This window comes from Schistocerca serialis, chromosome 2 (genome assembly GCF_023864345.2).
Source record: "Schistocerca serialis cubense isolate TAMUIC-IGC-003099 chromosome 2, iqSchSeri2.2, whole genome shotgun sequence".
Classification (NCBI taxonomy): Eukaryota; Metazoa; Arthropoda; class Insecta; order Orthoptera; family Acrididae; genus Schistocerca; species Schistocerca serialis.
The window spans coordinates 764,542,040-764,559,025 of NC_064639.1; the positions used below are offsets into that span (position 1 = coordinate 764,542,040).

At 38.4% G+C, this 16,986-nt stretch overlaps 1 protein-coding gene across 1 annotated transcript in view; it reads right to left on the minus strand.

The window, feature by feature from the left end:
• LOC126457983 (GPI inositol-deacylase) overlaps nucleotides 1–16,986 on the minus strand; it is a 166,289-nt gene that overhangs the window by 124,377 nt on the left and 24,926 nt on the right. The window contains exons 3-4 of the mRNA XM_050094745.1: nucleotides 13,732–13,955; nucleotides 5,752–6,024 (exon numbers count right to left, since the gene is read on the minus strand). Of these exons, the coding sequence (XP_049950702.1) occupies nucleotides 5,752–6,024; nucleotides 13,732–13,955 (497 nt within the window). The remainder of the gene's footprint in view (nucleotides 1–5,751; nucleotides 6,025–13,731; nucleotides 13,956–16,986) is intronic.

Genomic DNA, 16,986 nt, shown 5'->3' on the forward strand with positions numbered 1-16,986 from the left:
GGAGGTGGGTAGCAGCTGGTGTGCTGGTTAGGAATGCAGGAAGGAAGGGGTAGCTTGTGATGTATGGGTGCTGGAGCCGATAGGTAATGGTGCACAATGAAGGTGGTTTAGAAAAGTGGGTTAGGAGGGGGGTTATAGTGCAGAGGAAGGGAAAATGTTGGGTGGAGGATGTGGGGACAGAGGGTTAATTGAGATCTCTGTTAACCAGTTTGAGCATAAGTCTTAAAAAAGCATTCTGAAATTTACACAAGAGATCTCAACCTCTTCAGATAAGTGGACTATGGCATGAAAGCAACATAAATATAGTGCACAACAACCCTTCTGAAATTCTTTCTAATATGTGGAAATAAATTGAAAAGTATTTGCACATCACATGGAAAGAAAAAGAGTCATGTAGAAAAGAGGCAAAGAAATAAAGACTCAAATTGGACTGCAAACACAGAATATTTTCTGACTTTAAGCAATTCTCCTGAAGCAACAAGAGCATGTAAGACTGATTTAGATGCCGACAAAAAAGTGCAAAACATGTCAACTGATTACACACAGAAGATAGGGAGACAATGACTGTTAACATCCGTAGCATACGAATAAGCTACACGTGTGTCCCAAGTGATGCTAAAGAACAGTCATTTTGAGATGGTCAAGTAATCATCGCTCTTGATTGCTGATCTCCTGGCTAATTCTACATCGTATACCACAGATATGATTCCGGGCTTCAACCTAGTAAGTGCAATGCAACATCGTGCATATGGCGTGTAACATGAAGTTGTTGTCAAGATAGGAGATCTACCAGAGAGCAATGTGTGCAAGCCACCAACCATTCCCTGGCCTCAAGATGTCCTGCCATACCCAGCAACATATGTGGGGGATTTTAATAGCTACCACCCTCTGTGGAAATATAGAACAGCTGATGGAAATGGTGAGGCTCTTACTAACTGGGCAGAGAGTAACAACCTGTTTTTAGTTTTTTGACCCAAAGGACCAAGGAATATTTAGGTCAGCAGCTTGGAGAAAGGAATATAATCCAGATTTATGCTTTGTGACGACTGGCAATAACCATACACCACTAAGAGCTACAAGACATGTATTAAGAGACTTCCCTCATAGCCAACACCGCCCAGTCTTGATTGAAATTGGAATCAATATCCCACTAATAACAACCATACAACGCCCAAGGTGGAATTTCAGAAAGGCAAAGTGGGATATCTATGTGGAAAAATTGGATAAGTGCTTGGGATGGATTCACCCAACAGTGTGTAATTATGACAGACTCATACGCGCAGTTAAAAGTGCAGCGAAAGCTGCTGTCCCAAGGGGGTTCAGTAAACAATATGTACCAGGATGGGATAAGGAGTGTGAAAATAAGTATCAGAGACTACTTGGGAGTGGAGACCCTGAAATTGCAGATGACCTGCTGCACAGCCTAGACAACACAGGCGAGAGAAATAGATTGAAACTGTTGATTCACTTGATTTCAAGACATCTAGTAGACAGGCGTGGTCTCTCCTCCGAAAACTAGGTGGAGCTAAAAAACTACATCATAACTCAACAGATATTTCTGCAAATAGGATTTCAGCTCACATACAGGCAACATCTAGAGCGCCAACGGACAAGAAACATACAAGAATAATACTCTGTGAATTTAGTATTCTTAAGAAAAACAGTACACCTTTGGACCAGTATTCCTCGAAATTTACCACCAATGAAGTCAGAGAAGTGCTGAAGAGTGTCAAAGTGGGAAAGGCACCTGGATTGGATGGAATACACCCAGAATTCCTTCTTCACTGTGGGAAATATGCTAAAAAATAGCTTGGAGAGTTTTACTCAAATGTAATGGCAACAGAGAACATATCACAAAAAATGAAGAACTCAAATATCATCACACTGCTTAAACCAGGAAAACCAAGTGATCAGCCAAAGAGTTATAGGCCAATCACATTTCTCAGTGTCATATACAAGCTGCTCGAGAGACTCCTGTGTAACAGACTGAGCCCAAAAATACTGGAATCAATTGCTGACAAACAATCAGGATTTCGACCTAATAGAAGCTGCACTGATCAAGTACTTTACCTGACAACACATATAGAAGCAGGCTACCAGAAAAAGCAAAAAACATCAGTTGCATTCATAGACCTGAGCCCAGTCTACGACACTGTCTGGAGACAAGGCCTGTTGTACAAACTCATACATATAATCTCATGCAGCAATATCATCAGACTCATCAATAACATGATTGCCGGGAGAGCTTTTCAAGTGATCACTGGAGAACAAATGAGCTCTACCAAACTTCTCAACAATGGGCCACCACAAGGCTCAGTCCTTGCTCCATTGTTCTTCAGTCTTTATACTTCTGACATCCCAAATACACAATATAGGAAGTTTGGCTATGCAGACATTTGGGCTATAGCTGTGCTACATGAATCATTCGAGGCTACTGAAGACACCTTGTGCTCCGATTTGAAGCTGCTGAGTGGCTATTTCTGCAAATGGAAACTGCAACCAAATGCGACTAAGACTGACATATCATGCTTCCATCTTTGCAACCACTCAGCAAAAAGAGAGCTTAATGTCATCTTTCACGGGAAACGCCTTAGCCATAATAACTATCCCAAATATCTAGGAGTCATATTGGACAGAACGCTCTCTTACAAGGAGCACCTGACAAAGACTGCAGGTAAAACAAGGACAAGAAACAACATCATCTATAAACTGTGTGGCACCACATGGGGCTCCACAGCAAGCACACTCCGCACATCAGCAGTTGGGCTTGTCTACTCGGTGGCAGAATACAGCACTCCTGTGTGGATTAACAGCCCTTATACAAGCAGGGCTGATCTGGTACTAAATGACACCGTGCGCACAATCAGTGGCACAATAAAATCAACGCCCACTATACGGCTGCCAACCCTGAGCCACATACCACCCCCAGAAATGTGGTGAAAACACTCTCTTCTCAGTGAGCTCAACAAGATAACTAATAACCCACAACTGCCCATACACAGCGACATAGCTGACTTGGAGTGCAGAAGACTTAAATCAAGAAGACCAGCATTACTCTCTGCTAAAGAGATGACGAACTCCAACTTTGGTGTCAACAATCTGTGGAAACAACACTGGCAAGAACACTGCCCACCAAAATGCCAAGTTTCATGACAGCTGAGAAACCACCTGGCTTCAACCAGTCGCGCAAAGTGTGGACAACTCTAAACCGCATACTTACTGGCCACGGAAGATGTGCTGATGCCCCCTACAAGTGAGGAATGATACCAACACCAAATTGTGACTGCGGCACTGAAAAACAAACAGTCTGACACATAGCGGAAAAATGCCCAGTTTGAGCCTAAAAGGGAACCTTTCCGCGCTGCAACAGAGGAGGCAACTGATTATATTAAATGTCTTGATGTCAATCTATAATTAACATATGAATAAAATATATAAGGATTGTGATGTATGCCATACAATAAATAAATAAAATAAATACATAGAAGGTAGAAGTAATCATGAAATTATCAGCATAGTTAAATGAGGTGTGAAGTTAATTCTGAATCTAAAGTGAGTGCTGAAGAAATGTCACTATTAAACAGCAATACCTTTTCATGAGAACAAATGTTGTAGATAGGACTGAAATAAAAGAGCAAGATATATGTCAATCAACAGAAGACTACTCAAGCTGAGAAATTAAAATGTTACCTTTTTCAGTTTCTCATCATGATTTACTTGAATATTTATGTATTAGAACTACTACACTTCCTACAGTAACTTAAAAGCTCTGCTCATACAAAAACAAACAATAAACAACAAAATCTGTACTTTGACAGCTGTCACTCTGCCTACACTCAAACACTCTTGTTTTCTACAGCCTACTCAACTGTGGCAAGGGTATCTGCTACACCACCGAATCCCTCATCACTTACACCAACAACCTATTCCACAATTTTCTCTCCCACACTATCCCAAAGATCTCACTCACAAACAAATATGCCAGGTTGTATCCTCCTCTCACTTTCTGACTAGTACAACATTCCCCATCCAGAAAGGGAAAGAAAAGGTATGTTTGCACCCAGAGAGATTGGTACAGGATAACCAAGAACAGAGGACTCTTAAATTTGATGAAGAGATACTCTAGCATTATTATTCAATGCCTGCAACCAGCACCAGAGCAATTTATTTTGTGTCATTCATCAGCTTGTTTGGAATGTCACAAAAGCAAACTGTTTACATCCTTATCATGCACAAAAGGACCAAGGTTTAAATAGATGATCCAAGGCGAACAAATTTTTATGCGTGGCTGTTAAGGCAGTGATCCAACAATGTGAATTCTCCCTAATTTATCCTGTTTAAGGAAGAGGCTACTTTTACTAGGGAAGCAGTATTTAATGTCCACAATCATCACCCCAATTAAATCAACATAAATGTGTTCAATTTCTGTAAGTGTAATTGTCAGTACTGTTGGAAGACATTCCTATTCACTTATGCCAAAGGATATTGTTCCAACCAGATGGTGCCCAGCTGCATTCCACTCTGGAAACTCTGGAAGACAGGCAACAATTCTATAAAGTATTCATGCATGTGTTAGTCAGGTGTGGTGGACTTTGAGAGTGGTCTCCCTAACTGCCCGGTTTAATACCACTGGGCTTCTTTTGTGAGAGGCTTTAGGCTTTAGTGTGATGCTGGAGGCAGAAATTTTAATCATTTGCTTTTAAATCTGTGTCAGAGATAAAAAGAATGATTAAAACTGAATATTGGTTTCCTTTTTCACCACTGTCTTAGTCGACACTTAATGATCTACAGCACTGTTAGAATAAAAATTCATTAGCAAAAATAAAAATATAGGGCCCCCAGATTCATTATTAACAACATTACACTCTTCAGTAATACATGTTGACTATCTTACCCCTTTGCTGTCTCTCCAGTACAGCTTATTATCTTAACAAATTGATGGCATTAGAGTACTTTCAGGATAGTTGATTTAATAGTCAAGGTTTAACTCATAAATAACACAGAAAATTCTGTTTAACATAACCAGCAATGAATAAGAATTTAAAGTTTGCCTAGCTTTGACTGTTCACCTGAAACAATTACCTTCAGCTAATTTACTTAGCTACTGAACTCTTTAGCACAACTAGTATTAATGGGACCAAGTTAGTTTAAATGCACACACTTCCACATGCTCGTCACCGATTGGCTGTCATTTTATGGCTGTACTCCACAATGGCATATTTCTGACCTATGATTATCTGGAATATTTTGATCTCTTTAACATCCTCTACCGTGCTCTAAACTTATTATCAGATTGTAGGTCTCCACCCTGTATATTTATTAACTATTTACTGAATGTGTGTAAATTATCATTACTGATCTGTCTACAATATTGTCCCCATATTGTAAACTGTATTTATTGTAATTTTTTGTATATAAATATCAGGTGAATCCTACTTCAATTTCTTTGTTTCACAGTTGTCAATACATAAAAATATCATGAGATTTTCAAAACTTCCCTCCAACTTTTGACATATGTAGAATAATGAAATAAAAATAAAAAGGTTTAACAGAATCCTTAGTATATCCTTTCTGTTGCTATTCTTCATGTATTCTCCTGACTTATTGAAACTTACCAGAAAAAAGAACCATAAAACATCATTATTGTTATTATTATTATTATTATTATCATCATTGTCATCAAGTGTGGCAAGCAAATCATTCTCTAAAGCAGATTGGAAACAAACAAGACAAATGCAAACAGTAACTTACCAGAATGTTGATGTCAGCAGAGGAACTAATTGTAAGTGCCGACTGAACCATAACATCACGGTGTCCTCCACCCAGTGAAACAAAAGTGACATTCTTCAACTGATCATTCCTGTGTGTTCCCCAAAATACGTTGGTTTTACCAAAGTATGAAGATAAATGCCAGTCGACAGAGAGGACAGGAGATACATGTGGTGTTGCTAATGTCACTATCACTTTTACAAGTGATGTATTGAAATCAGGCAACATGAATAAGCCTCTTGCCACTACACCACCCTAAAAATACATTACAGTGAAAAACATTAACAAGTTACTGATAGTTCTGTTTAATTTACACACTAATAAGCTACATAAAATTATTAAATAATATTATTATATTTATTAATTATTTAGCTACAAATATGCAAAGAAACAATTGTATATGTAGAGTAATAAATAAGAACAGGAACTGCTAAATACACTGGTGTGCAAAACTTAAGCATGAAAGTAACTTTCACATGATGTGTCACTGCCAAGTAACATACAATGAAACTTGGACCATACATAAAAGAACTGCTGCATTGTAGTACAGAAGGCAATTCACAGAAATACACAATGAGATGAACAGAAAAGATATTTTTATTAAAAGACAATAATTTCACTTAAGTCACAGCAATTTATAGTGGACATTAGAAATGGCGCGACATGGTTCTAAACAGTGTGTTTGTTTACTACAGCAATGCATGCTCTGCAACATGCTTTCGTGGTGGCCACAAGGCTGGTAAGGAGTTTTCCAGTCTCTCACCAACACACTTAGCTTTTGGGTGGTTGTTGATGCATTCAGATGAGTTAACAGAACTTCCCAATGCATCCTACACATGCTCGATGGGATTTATGTTGGGGGAGTGAGCAAGCCAGTCCATTTGCCAGATACCCTCTCATTCCAAGAGCTCACCCACCTGCACTGTTTGAGGTAGTTGCACACTATAATCCACAAAAATAAAGTCGGGCTGAATTCATCCCTGAAAAGACATACATGGGGATGAGTATGGTGTCACAAAAAGATTTGAAAATCAGTATGCACATGCAACATTATGCCTCCATGCACCATAACACCTGGGCCAAAAAAACAATCAGGTTCAACAATGTTCCTAGGTGCATTACATGTTCCACCTCTCACCATATGAGGGTACATCCACAGTCACTACTGTGAGTGAGAATCTGTTCTCATCCAAGACGAGCATACAACCCCACACATCATTGGTCCAGTTCCTATGCTCTTGACACCATCACAAACTGTATCGCTGATGTGCGGGTGTCACTGAGACACAACATATGAGTCATCAGGCAATGCAGTAGCCGTGGCACTGTGGAGCATGAGACTGTGTGCCCTGCTGTTAAATGTGACTGTAATCGCACCCACTGTTTGACATGGGTCCCTTCTTGCCTATTGCACAATGTAGCTGTCTTCAGCTGCTGTCATTGACAATGGTTGACCACCTCCTTTCCTTCAGGCAGCAGTGTCTGTGATTCAGAACACTTCCCAGGCGTGTGAAATAATGCTGCTGGAAACAACAAAATCCTGGTCTATGGTCATCACACTTCATCCTCCTCCTAGTTTCTGAATGACTCTTCCCTGTGAGAAGACATCCAAGTATCGTCTCTAGACCATTCTGTAATGAAGAACAACGCTATAGTGTACCAAAACTGCTTGCTGATTGACACACACAGTCTTCTTTTCCCATTCCTTCAATACCTCATGTTGTTGGGCCAGCCCCCATTGTGCTATAGTCATGCTGACCTCACACCATGAGACATCCAGCTTTCTGTACACAAATGGGTGATCTCCAGCAATATGCTGCCACACTTTCATTCATTTGCACCAAGTTGCTAATACGTTAAGTTACTTCATCCATTTCATCCATAAGTGTTGCAGAGCTTTGTGTGTTTAATTTCATCAGGTAATTTGAATAGATATGCCAGAGAAACGGTACTATGTATATCAGAGAAAACAAATCTTGAATATTACATGGAAGTAGCATGTGGAAATATAATTTCAAGTATTTTTTTAATTAAAGATAACAATTTGGGCTCAAAAATTCCCATGATGTAAATAATGAGTATCACAATCCAGAAAAATTGTGATATCCATGATACTTAGTGGCTTCCAATATTGCCACATCTGTAGTTCTCTGGAGTAGCCTTAAATTATGCACTCTGACAAGTAGTATTCAATTCAGAGTATTTCATGCAAACTTGACCTGACCATTACAACGGTATGAACGGAAGTGAGAAAATACATCTTTGGTGTGCAATCAATGGCCTGCCTGTAACAATGCTCAAACTTTGTGCCAGCACTTGAGATGAAGCTCTGTTTAAGATTGCAATTTAGATGAGGTTGGTCTTATCTCATGATGATGTTGCACCTTATGGACAACTTAAAGGATTATGGCTCGATTATATATTTTCTATAAGTTTTTCCAGAAATACATTTCTGTAACACTATTATGGAAGATACGACAAACCAGATTTATGACAGTCTTGAACTTGCTCCATCTGAATGCTAATTCTGTGAAATGGCAATATTTGACGTCAATAAAGCATTTTTACCTCCGATACAATGTTTAACACTGGCAAACAACAGCATAAATACAGACCCTTATTGTACATATGAGGCACTGAGCAGTGGACAGGTAGATCAAAAACATTTATGAGGTTTCAGACACACTCCTCATTCAGAGATGACTAGTACAGCTACATTGTCCCAATGTACTAATGTTCAACTGGGTACACTGAGGTGCAGCACAGCACACTGAAAACATCTTTTTGAGCACATACAAAGTACTTGTAGAGGTGAACTGCCTGCTTCAGCACAGAGTCCTTCTATTAATACATAAACAAAATTTTCTAATAAATTACAATATCCCATAAACAAACAAATCCCAAAGCCTTCCAGAAATTACAAATCTTATACTCTGTGTTGACTGTCTCAAAATTTTAATACAATTTTCTTGCTAATTCTTTGCATTGTTATTTTGAAAAGCAGGCATGTATGTGACAATGAAAGAGATGCACTTTGTGGACCTGCTAGTATAGCTCAATACACTACATGTTAGCTTGTGAGATGGTGTGGGAGGTGGGGAGAGGGGGTTGAGGCAAACCCTGATCAAATCCACAAGCCAAATTAATCAGCTTCAGTTGGCCAGCATAAGTGAGGTTTTTAGGCAGTTTTCCAAACTTGAACCAAATACTGATCCTGTTCTGCACCTTCTTCGCAGAAACACAATATTTAACTTAAAATATGAGCAACTCAAGAACAAGGTGTATGTGATTCACAAACAGAAAATTACATTGACAAGACAGGGCTCTATTTTCAAAATTAAAGTTCAAAAAAATAACTGCTACATCTGCTAATTGCCAAGTTCCTAGTATTACAGGACTCAGCTGCAAGAGACAGATTCTGAAGAAACAAAGTATTCAATACATGCTACTGGACAATGAGAGCTCATCATACAGAAAAGTTTTGTCGAATGACCTCAAGCATTTGTTGCAGAACTGTTCATGTTCTCAAAATACGGTATGAGCTAACAGACAGAACAACCAATACTCAGATTTTTTCATGATGACGATACTTGCAGAGAAGTACCTTAACTGTCAATCAGAAAATCCAAGGTAACTTTATCTAATATTTTTATTTATGGTACTGTCAGGTTGTTGTTGTTGTGGTCTTCAGGCCTGAGACTGGTTTGATGCAGCTCTCCATGCTACCCTATCCTGTGCAAGTTTCTTCATCTCCCAATACCTACTGCAACCTACATCCTTCTGAATCTGCTTAGTGTATTTATCTTGTGGTCTCCCTCTACGATTTTTACCCTCCACGCTGCCCTCCAATGCTAAATTTGTGATCCCTTGATGACTCAGAACATGCCCTACCAACCGGTCCCTTCTTCTCGTCAAGTTGTGCCACAAACTCCTCTTCTCCCCAATTCTATTCAATACCTCCTCATTAGTTATGTGATCTACCCATCTAATCTTCAGCCTTCTTCTGTAGCACCACATTTCGAAAGCTTCTATTCTCTTCCTGTCCAAACTATTTATCGTCCATGTTTCACTTCCATACATGGCTACACTCCATACAAATACTTTCAGAAACGACTTCCTGACACTTAAATCTATACTCGATGTTAACAAATTTCTCTTCTTCAGAAACGATTTCATTGCCATTGCCAGTCTACATTTTATATCCTCTCTACTTCGACCATCATCAGTTATTTTGCTCCCCAAATAACAAAAGTCCTTTACTACTTTAAGCATCTCATTCCTAATCTAATGCCCTCAGCATCACCCGACTTAATTCGACTACATTCCATTACGCTCGTTTTGCTTTTGTTGGTGTTCATCTTATATCCTCCTTCCAAGACACTGTCCATTCCGTTCAACTGCTCTTCCAAGTCCTTTGCTGTCTCTGACAGAATTTCAATGTCATCGGCGAACCTCAAAGTTTTTATTTCTTCTCCATGGATTTTAATACCTACTCCAAATTTTTCTTTTGTTTCCTTTACTGCTTGCTCAATATACAGATTGAATAACATCGGGGAGAGGCTACAACCCTGTCTCACTCTCTTCCCAACCACTGCTTCCCTTTCATACCCCTCGACTCTTATAACTGCCACCTGTTTTCTGTACAAATTGTAAATAGCCTTTCGCTCCCGGTATTTTACCCTTGCCACCTGTCATGTAGCTCACCTTAAATGTGGATAATGGAAGTGCATAAAGAGATGGAAACTTAACAGTATAAATTACATATCAGTTATAGCCTTCTGGAGTCAAGTACATTTATCAAATATGTTGTAGCACCTACATGCTGCATATTGTGACACTGCAGAGAGAATAATAAGAGAGAAACATTTTCACAAGCCACCCATTTGGAGCGTTCAGAGAACTTTTTAAATGTGCATCAACAAAATGGATCAATATCAGACTGAAGAAAATAAGGTAAGCCTATACAGCTGATAAAAGATGGATGAAATATGGTGATTGAAAAAAGACCGTAGAGGAGAGGAAGGTGCCATATGTTGTGGTCTGTGCCACAACCCCTACCACAGGTAGCAATGAGGACTGCACATGCACCAGCTAAGCCAGATTTCTGGGGGCCCTCCACAGACATCGCCAGTAGCAAGGGACTACATTCCACATCACTTGTCACATGCAGCCAACTGTGCAAAGAGGTGGTAACTCTCTGTGCTATTATATAAGTTGTGCCCCACAGTTTAGCTAGCAGTCAGTTCTGAGTACAGTTCTGGATTTGAGGAGCCAAGAGTTGCTGAGAGGAATTCCAACGTAAGTCTTTGAGTGGATCTGCAACCAACCACAGCAGCTCCGGCCACATGGTGCATTGGACCGAAGAGAGACAATCTTTGCCTCTGTTTGTAACAGGAGAGAGATTGCATTGTGAAACTGGACAATGTCCAAAAGGATTGTTATGAACTTGCATAATACATAGGACTTTAAGTAGAATATTTATGTTCTTGAAATAAAGTATGTCTTTGGAACATTATACTTCTTTCATTTCAGCAGCTATATTTTTTAGATGATGTGCCTGATGTGAAGTTGGGAGTAGCACTGCAATGACACTGGCATCAGCAGCATCTTGACAAATTAGATGAATCAGACTGGTTATTTCACGATTTTTAATGGAATATGTTATAGAATACTGAACTAAAGACCATAGTACAATGAAAACATGATGCAGCCATAAAATAAGAAAAAGGCCAGTCTCTTTGAAAGCCATCTTGACATTATAACTCATTATAAGCAAATAAAAGGAAAAGGCAATGAAGTGCATATATGCTGAGCTGGAAAATGTTTTATGTGCATGCACATCCCCCCCTCCCTCTCACAACAACAATTATTACATGCAGATTATGTTATCAGTCCTTGCAAGTGCATGTAAAATGCATCTGCAGGTGACAGTGCAGTACCGCCATTTTATATGAGTCAAGTGTACACTTGTGTTATGAATACGATTTTATGGCTGTGCCAATTTGATGCAGGACATGTTGTCTCCCCTCACTGTGAATCTTGTCACTATAGGTGAAATTACGTGAAAGATGGGCTAAGTATAATATACTTGATAACTAAGCTTGTGGCTGGTTTACACAATGTACAGTCATATTTTGACAGGCCCTACTTCCCACCTCCAACCAAATAATTATTGTAATAGATTCTGTTAATTGTTCTACAATTTTGGCAGAGCTGCACACACAAAAAAAAAAAAAAAAAAAAAAAAAAAAAAAAAAAAAAAAAATATCAAGTGGCAGTAAGTTTTATAGCTGATGAGGGGAAATCAACATAGCCCACTGACTTATGGAGTTCTGCCTCGGATTGTGCCACGTAAGTGATACAAGGTAGTACTCATGATAAGGGCTGGCTGGCTGACTCATTGACTATTATAATGTTTAGGTTCAGACTAAATATTTAGATATTTTAATTTTTCATTACTTTATGATACATTGCTTGATGTATTTTGACAAAGCCAACTGCATGATAAACGTGCTGAATGGCTAATAAATAAACATAGAGGAACATACAGATAATCTGGTTACATATGTTTCATAAATTAGGTCATACACAAGAACATGACTTGAATACAGGGAGGGTGGTTTTTTTTTTTTTTTTTTTTTTTTTTTTACAAAAATACTCATTCAAATTAAAATGTTACTGGAGTTCTGAATGTATGTGTACACTATAATATGCAGTAATGAAGTTATCAGTTCTTCCTTTCTCCTTTCTTTCTGTGGCTAATAGTATAAGGTTTGATCCTTAACTCTATGCCATACAGGACTATTGTTCATGCAAATAGTAGTATGCTTTCATGGTAATTAGACACAGGTCATATTTTGTGGAACTATTCCAAAACATTCAGATCAATGGGGGAAAAAAAAAAAAAAATTAATAGCAACTACACCTAACCAACCTGGCATCACCTGGGTATTTATTTTGCAAATTTGCTATTCAAACGAGAATGAAAAAAAAAAACTGTATTTGTACTGAAGTATAAAAAATTTATTTCCATAAATTTGTTAAAACGCCTTTGAAGTTACGAAACAGTTGTGAAAAGAAAAGTGCATAATGTACAAATATAATGCTAGGGTATCCAACTAAGAAATACGATCACGGACAGTTTCTGTACATTGTGCACAGGTACTTCACATGTCTACAATGTGATTTTGTGAACATCTTCGTGGCAACGCCTCTTCGTTAGTTCTATAGAGGCTATTGTTTTCACCTACACCCGTTTGTATTTCTCAGTTGAAAGCTGTCAAGAGTGCTGCCAGGTATCAGGGATTTCCTTAAGTTGAATTGACAGTAGGAGTGTCTTAGTGGTAAAGAACATCCATGATGCTGCATTTTTTCATGTATCTCAGTGTTTACGTGGCTTACAATGATACTATATTTATGTTGGTACACTCAGCAGCATATGTGAGTAGTGTCAGTGAATTATGTTGCAAATAGAGTTACCAGCAAAGAAGTGATATATTTAAACACTATGCATGTCGCTACACGTTTTCACGCATCTCATTATTCACGACATCGTAGCTTTTGCACTATGATAGGTAGGTCGCTCTTACCCCCACAACAACTGTTGCTTCATGGTAAGGGATACATGTATCAAGTTTGGTTGAAATTGGCCCAATGGTTTAGGAGGAGATGTGGAGGGGGAAAAAAAACCCACAATGATCAGGTGTTTCAAAATCGATTATGTAAATAAAAAATAAAAATCTAAATTTTTGTAAGTGAATTTTATTTTGACCTTACAAATACTATGACAGTGCATTCCAATTAAGGATCCATCAGCTCCTGATGGCTCAAACAAATATAATACAAGTCTCTTTATTAATAGAAAAAGAAACAACCTTTTAAAACAGAATTAATAGAAGGAAGTAACTGCTACACAAAAACAACTTATCTTGTATTAAAGAAAAATCCATAATGTGTGCTTACCATTGAATGTCCAACAAGTGCAACAGAATTTGGTTTTGATGGACTTCTCTCGTATAATGAAAGAATTCTCTTAATACTGATATGAAGGAATTCTGTTTGCTCTTGAAGGACCCCTCCAAACAATGCTGAATATTCTTCATTGAAATCCAATGAGAAATAATCAAAATGAAACCTTGAATGTGAGGAAATAGCTTTCCTGAGACTGACAGATGCCAATGAACGGACTGCAGGTGGGAAAAATAGTTATTAATAGACAGTACAGATATTCAACAATAATTACATATATTTAGCCACATATTACCAGAAATTGGAAGTGATCACAATTCATAACAATTGTAAATCATTACAAGTGCACAAGACAAGTCTACACTCACTATGGTGAAGTATATTTTCTGTAGCACATCTAATTTTCAAAGTTATTCTGAAAGCTTCCTTTGAAAGGTATGGTCAACATCAAAATATTATATCATCTTTCTTTTTTAGATATATTTTTCCCACGTGGAATGTTTCCCTCTGTTATATTCAAAATATTATAGATTAGAGATGTACTGAATCTCAGTATTTCTTATCTGAAATGCATCTTCTTCCTCTCTCAATAAAAAACTTACAGACAGATAACATAATAAAAAGCCATTACTGCATATGCATTTCAAGTAAAATATCATTAGTGTATAGCTTGTCAGTAAGGTGATGGTGTGTTTTCCATATTGTACAGTAACCTTCAAATGATGTACATGATTCGTACTAAACACATACAAATTTTCCCATTTTTCAGTGAATGTAAATAACATTTTTCAAATATGTTTGAATAACTTAATGGAAATGCAGCCAGCCGACATTTCGACAGGCGTACACCCTGTCATTTTCAAGGCAAAATTTACTCTCTCTCTCTCTCTCTCTCTCTCTCGGACACTATCATCATCACCACAACCAAAGATGATTGATATCAAAAGTTATCGATAGTGAAAATTAATATGGTTACTTGCTAATTTAATTTCAACTGCTTCCTTACTAACATTATCCCAATATATGAAAGTGCATGCCAGAGTCTCTGTGTTGTTATATTCCATGAGATCACTGGAGCCAAGACAATATTCTGTAACAGTAGATTTGTTCAGATGTTGTAAGCGCATATGATGCTTATGCTAAGTTCACCAATCCTCCATGGTTCTGATAATGTGGCCAATATACGATGTGCCTCAACTGCAAGGAATACAATACACTAACCAAGATTATCCTTCATGGAAATTAAAAGGATCCTTATCTTAGACGGTGGTCGAAAAACATATTTCACGTTTCCACAAAATACTATCAACCACATTGGAAATGCTCCCAGCAGAAGGCAAACAGGTCATAGACTTTGGTACCATCTTGGTATTATCACCACTCATCTGATGCCTGGTTGCTTGACAGCTCAATGCTCATCTGTCTTTCACTGCAACTATTCTGACAAAAGGAGGATCGGCTAACTCAGCTGACAAGCTCTCAGGGTTTGAGATGATGTGGATCCTGTGAACCAAGGTACGAAGTACCCCTTCATTCTCAGCTGGATGGTGGCAGCAATCACAACTATCAGCCTGTATCTGCAAGTCTGTGTGAGTAGCATTCCTATAAAACGCATGTCCCACCATACTATCACCAGGCATCAATCCTTTTCCTCCCCCATCATGAAATGAATATTCTGGTGTATTGAATCCAGGTGTTGTAAAGAGTTGTTCAAATTCTCACTGCTATGGGGCCAACTGTGCACTGGGTGAGTGATGATAATACTGAGGCGGCACCAAAGTCCAGGGCCTCTTCGCCTTAAGCAGGGAGCATATCCATCAGGATTAGTCATCTTTTGTGGAAATATCATCTGAAATGTGTTTTTCGATCATCATCTAAGATTAGGGTCTTTTTAGGTTTCTGTAAGCAGTCGTCCTCAAAGTGGGGATGTGACCCCCTTATGGGGGGATGGGGTACAATGAGTAATAGAGAGGCTGCCCAGCTTTCATGGAAATACTTATATTTCGTATTATGTAAGAAATAAGTCTTTTGGTAAATTAATATTGTTAGCATCAGTTTCTCATTGACGTGAACCAAGTTAGAAAGCACTCTGCCTCCCCCCCTCCCCTCCCCCCCCCCCAAAAAAATCATTAATTTGCTGTCTTATTTCACAAGAACTGACCAGTTGATCCTGTCAGTAGGAACAGTGAGAAAAGTAATGAAATATTCCATTGCACAACCCCCGTTACCAATCATCCAGAGGATTAGCTACTTACCAAATATTTAACAACCACTAATGACAACAAACCACTTGACAACAGGACCACTGCTTCCTTGCAACACTGATTACAAGAATAGCTTGTTACTCATAGCCATTGTGATGATCCTCTACTTCAGCCAGGCTTCCAGAGTCAGTTCAAAGATAGTGTGTTAGCTAAAAGTTACATTCTAATAACGGTTCACTGAAAATAGCTTACTGGATTTAAAATAGCCATTGCCATGGATAAGAGGGTGATTTGCAATGGTAACAGGAGATTCCATGCAAGTGATTCCTCAAGTGTCTCTTCTCCTTTGAAAGTGTGCAATTCTAATAAGGAAAAAGATTTTAATTTCATCAAAGTACATTCTTCTTTCACGTGCCTCTTCCTCTGTTCCTATCAACAGCAATATTAGTTCTAAATGCAAAACTAAAGTACGTAAACTCAAGATGATTGCCTGAAATTAAGCTTTACCAGAATTCTTTTTGAATAATGAGGACCGGCCACAATGTGTTCCTTGTCAGGAGATTTTAGTCAGCAATAGTTTCAAGCCTATGGAACTAAAGCCACTTTTTCCCAAAGCTGTCAAAATTTGCAAAATCATGCACAAAAAAAGGTTACCAAGTGTCTAAAGTCAATAACACTCTCGGATGATAGTGATGCAATAGCCACTCACATAAAAAATCAATCACTACCATGTTTTCAGGATAACCCAAAATTTGCCGTGCAACTTGATGACATTACTCATATTGGAAATCTTTTCCAGTTTCTGGGTTTGTGCACTACTGCTATGAAAATGAAATGCAGGAGGACTTCCTATTTTGTAAAGCTATGGAAGGAAGGACTACAGATGAAGATATTATCTTTCTTGTGAATTCCTTTTTTGTTGACAACAACCATTCATGGACAAACTGTGTTGGTCGACTATGTGATTAAAAGTATCCGGACACCTTAAAAAATATACATTCTTCATATTAGGTGCACTGTGCTGCCACCTACCGCCAGATACTCC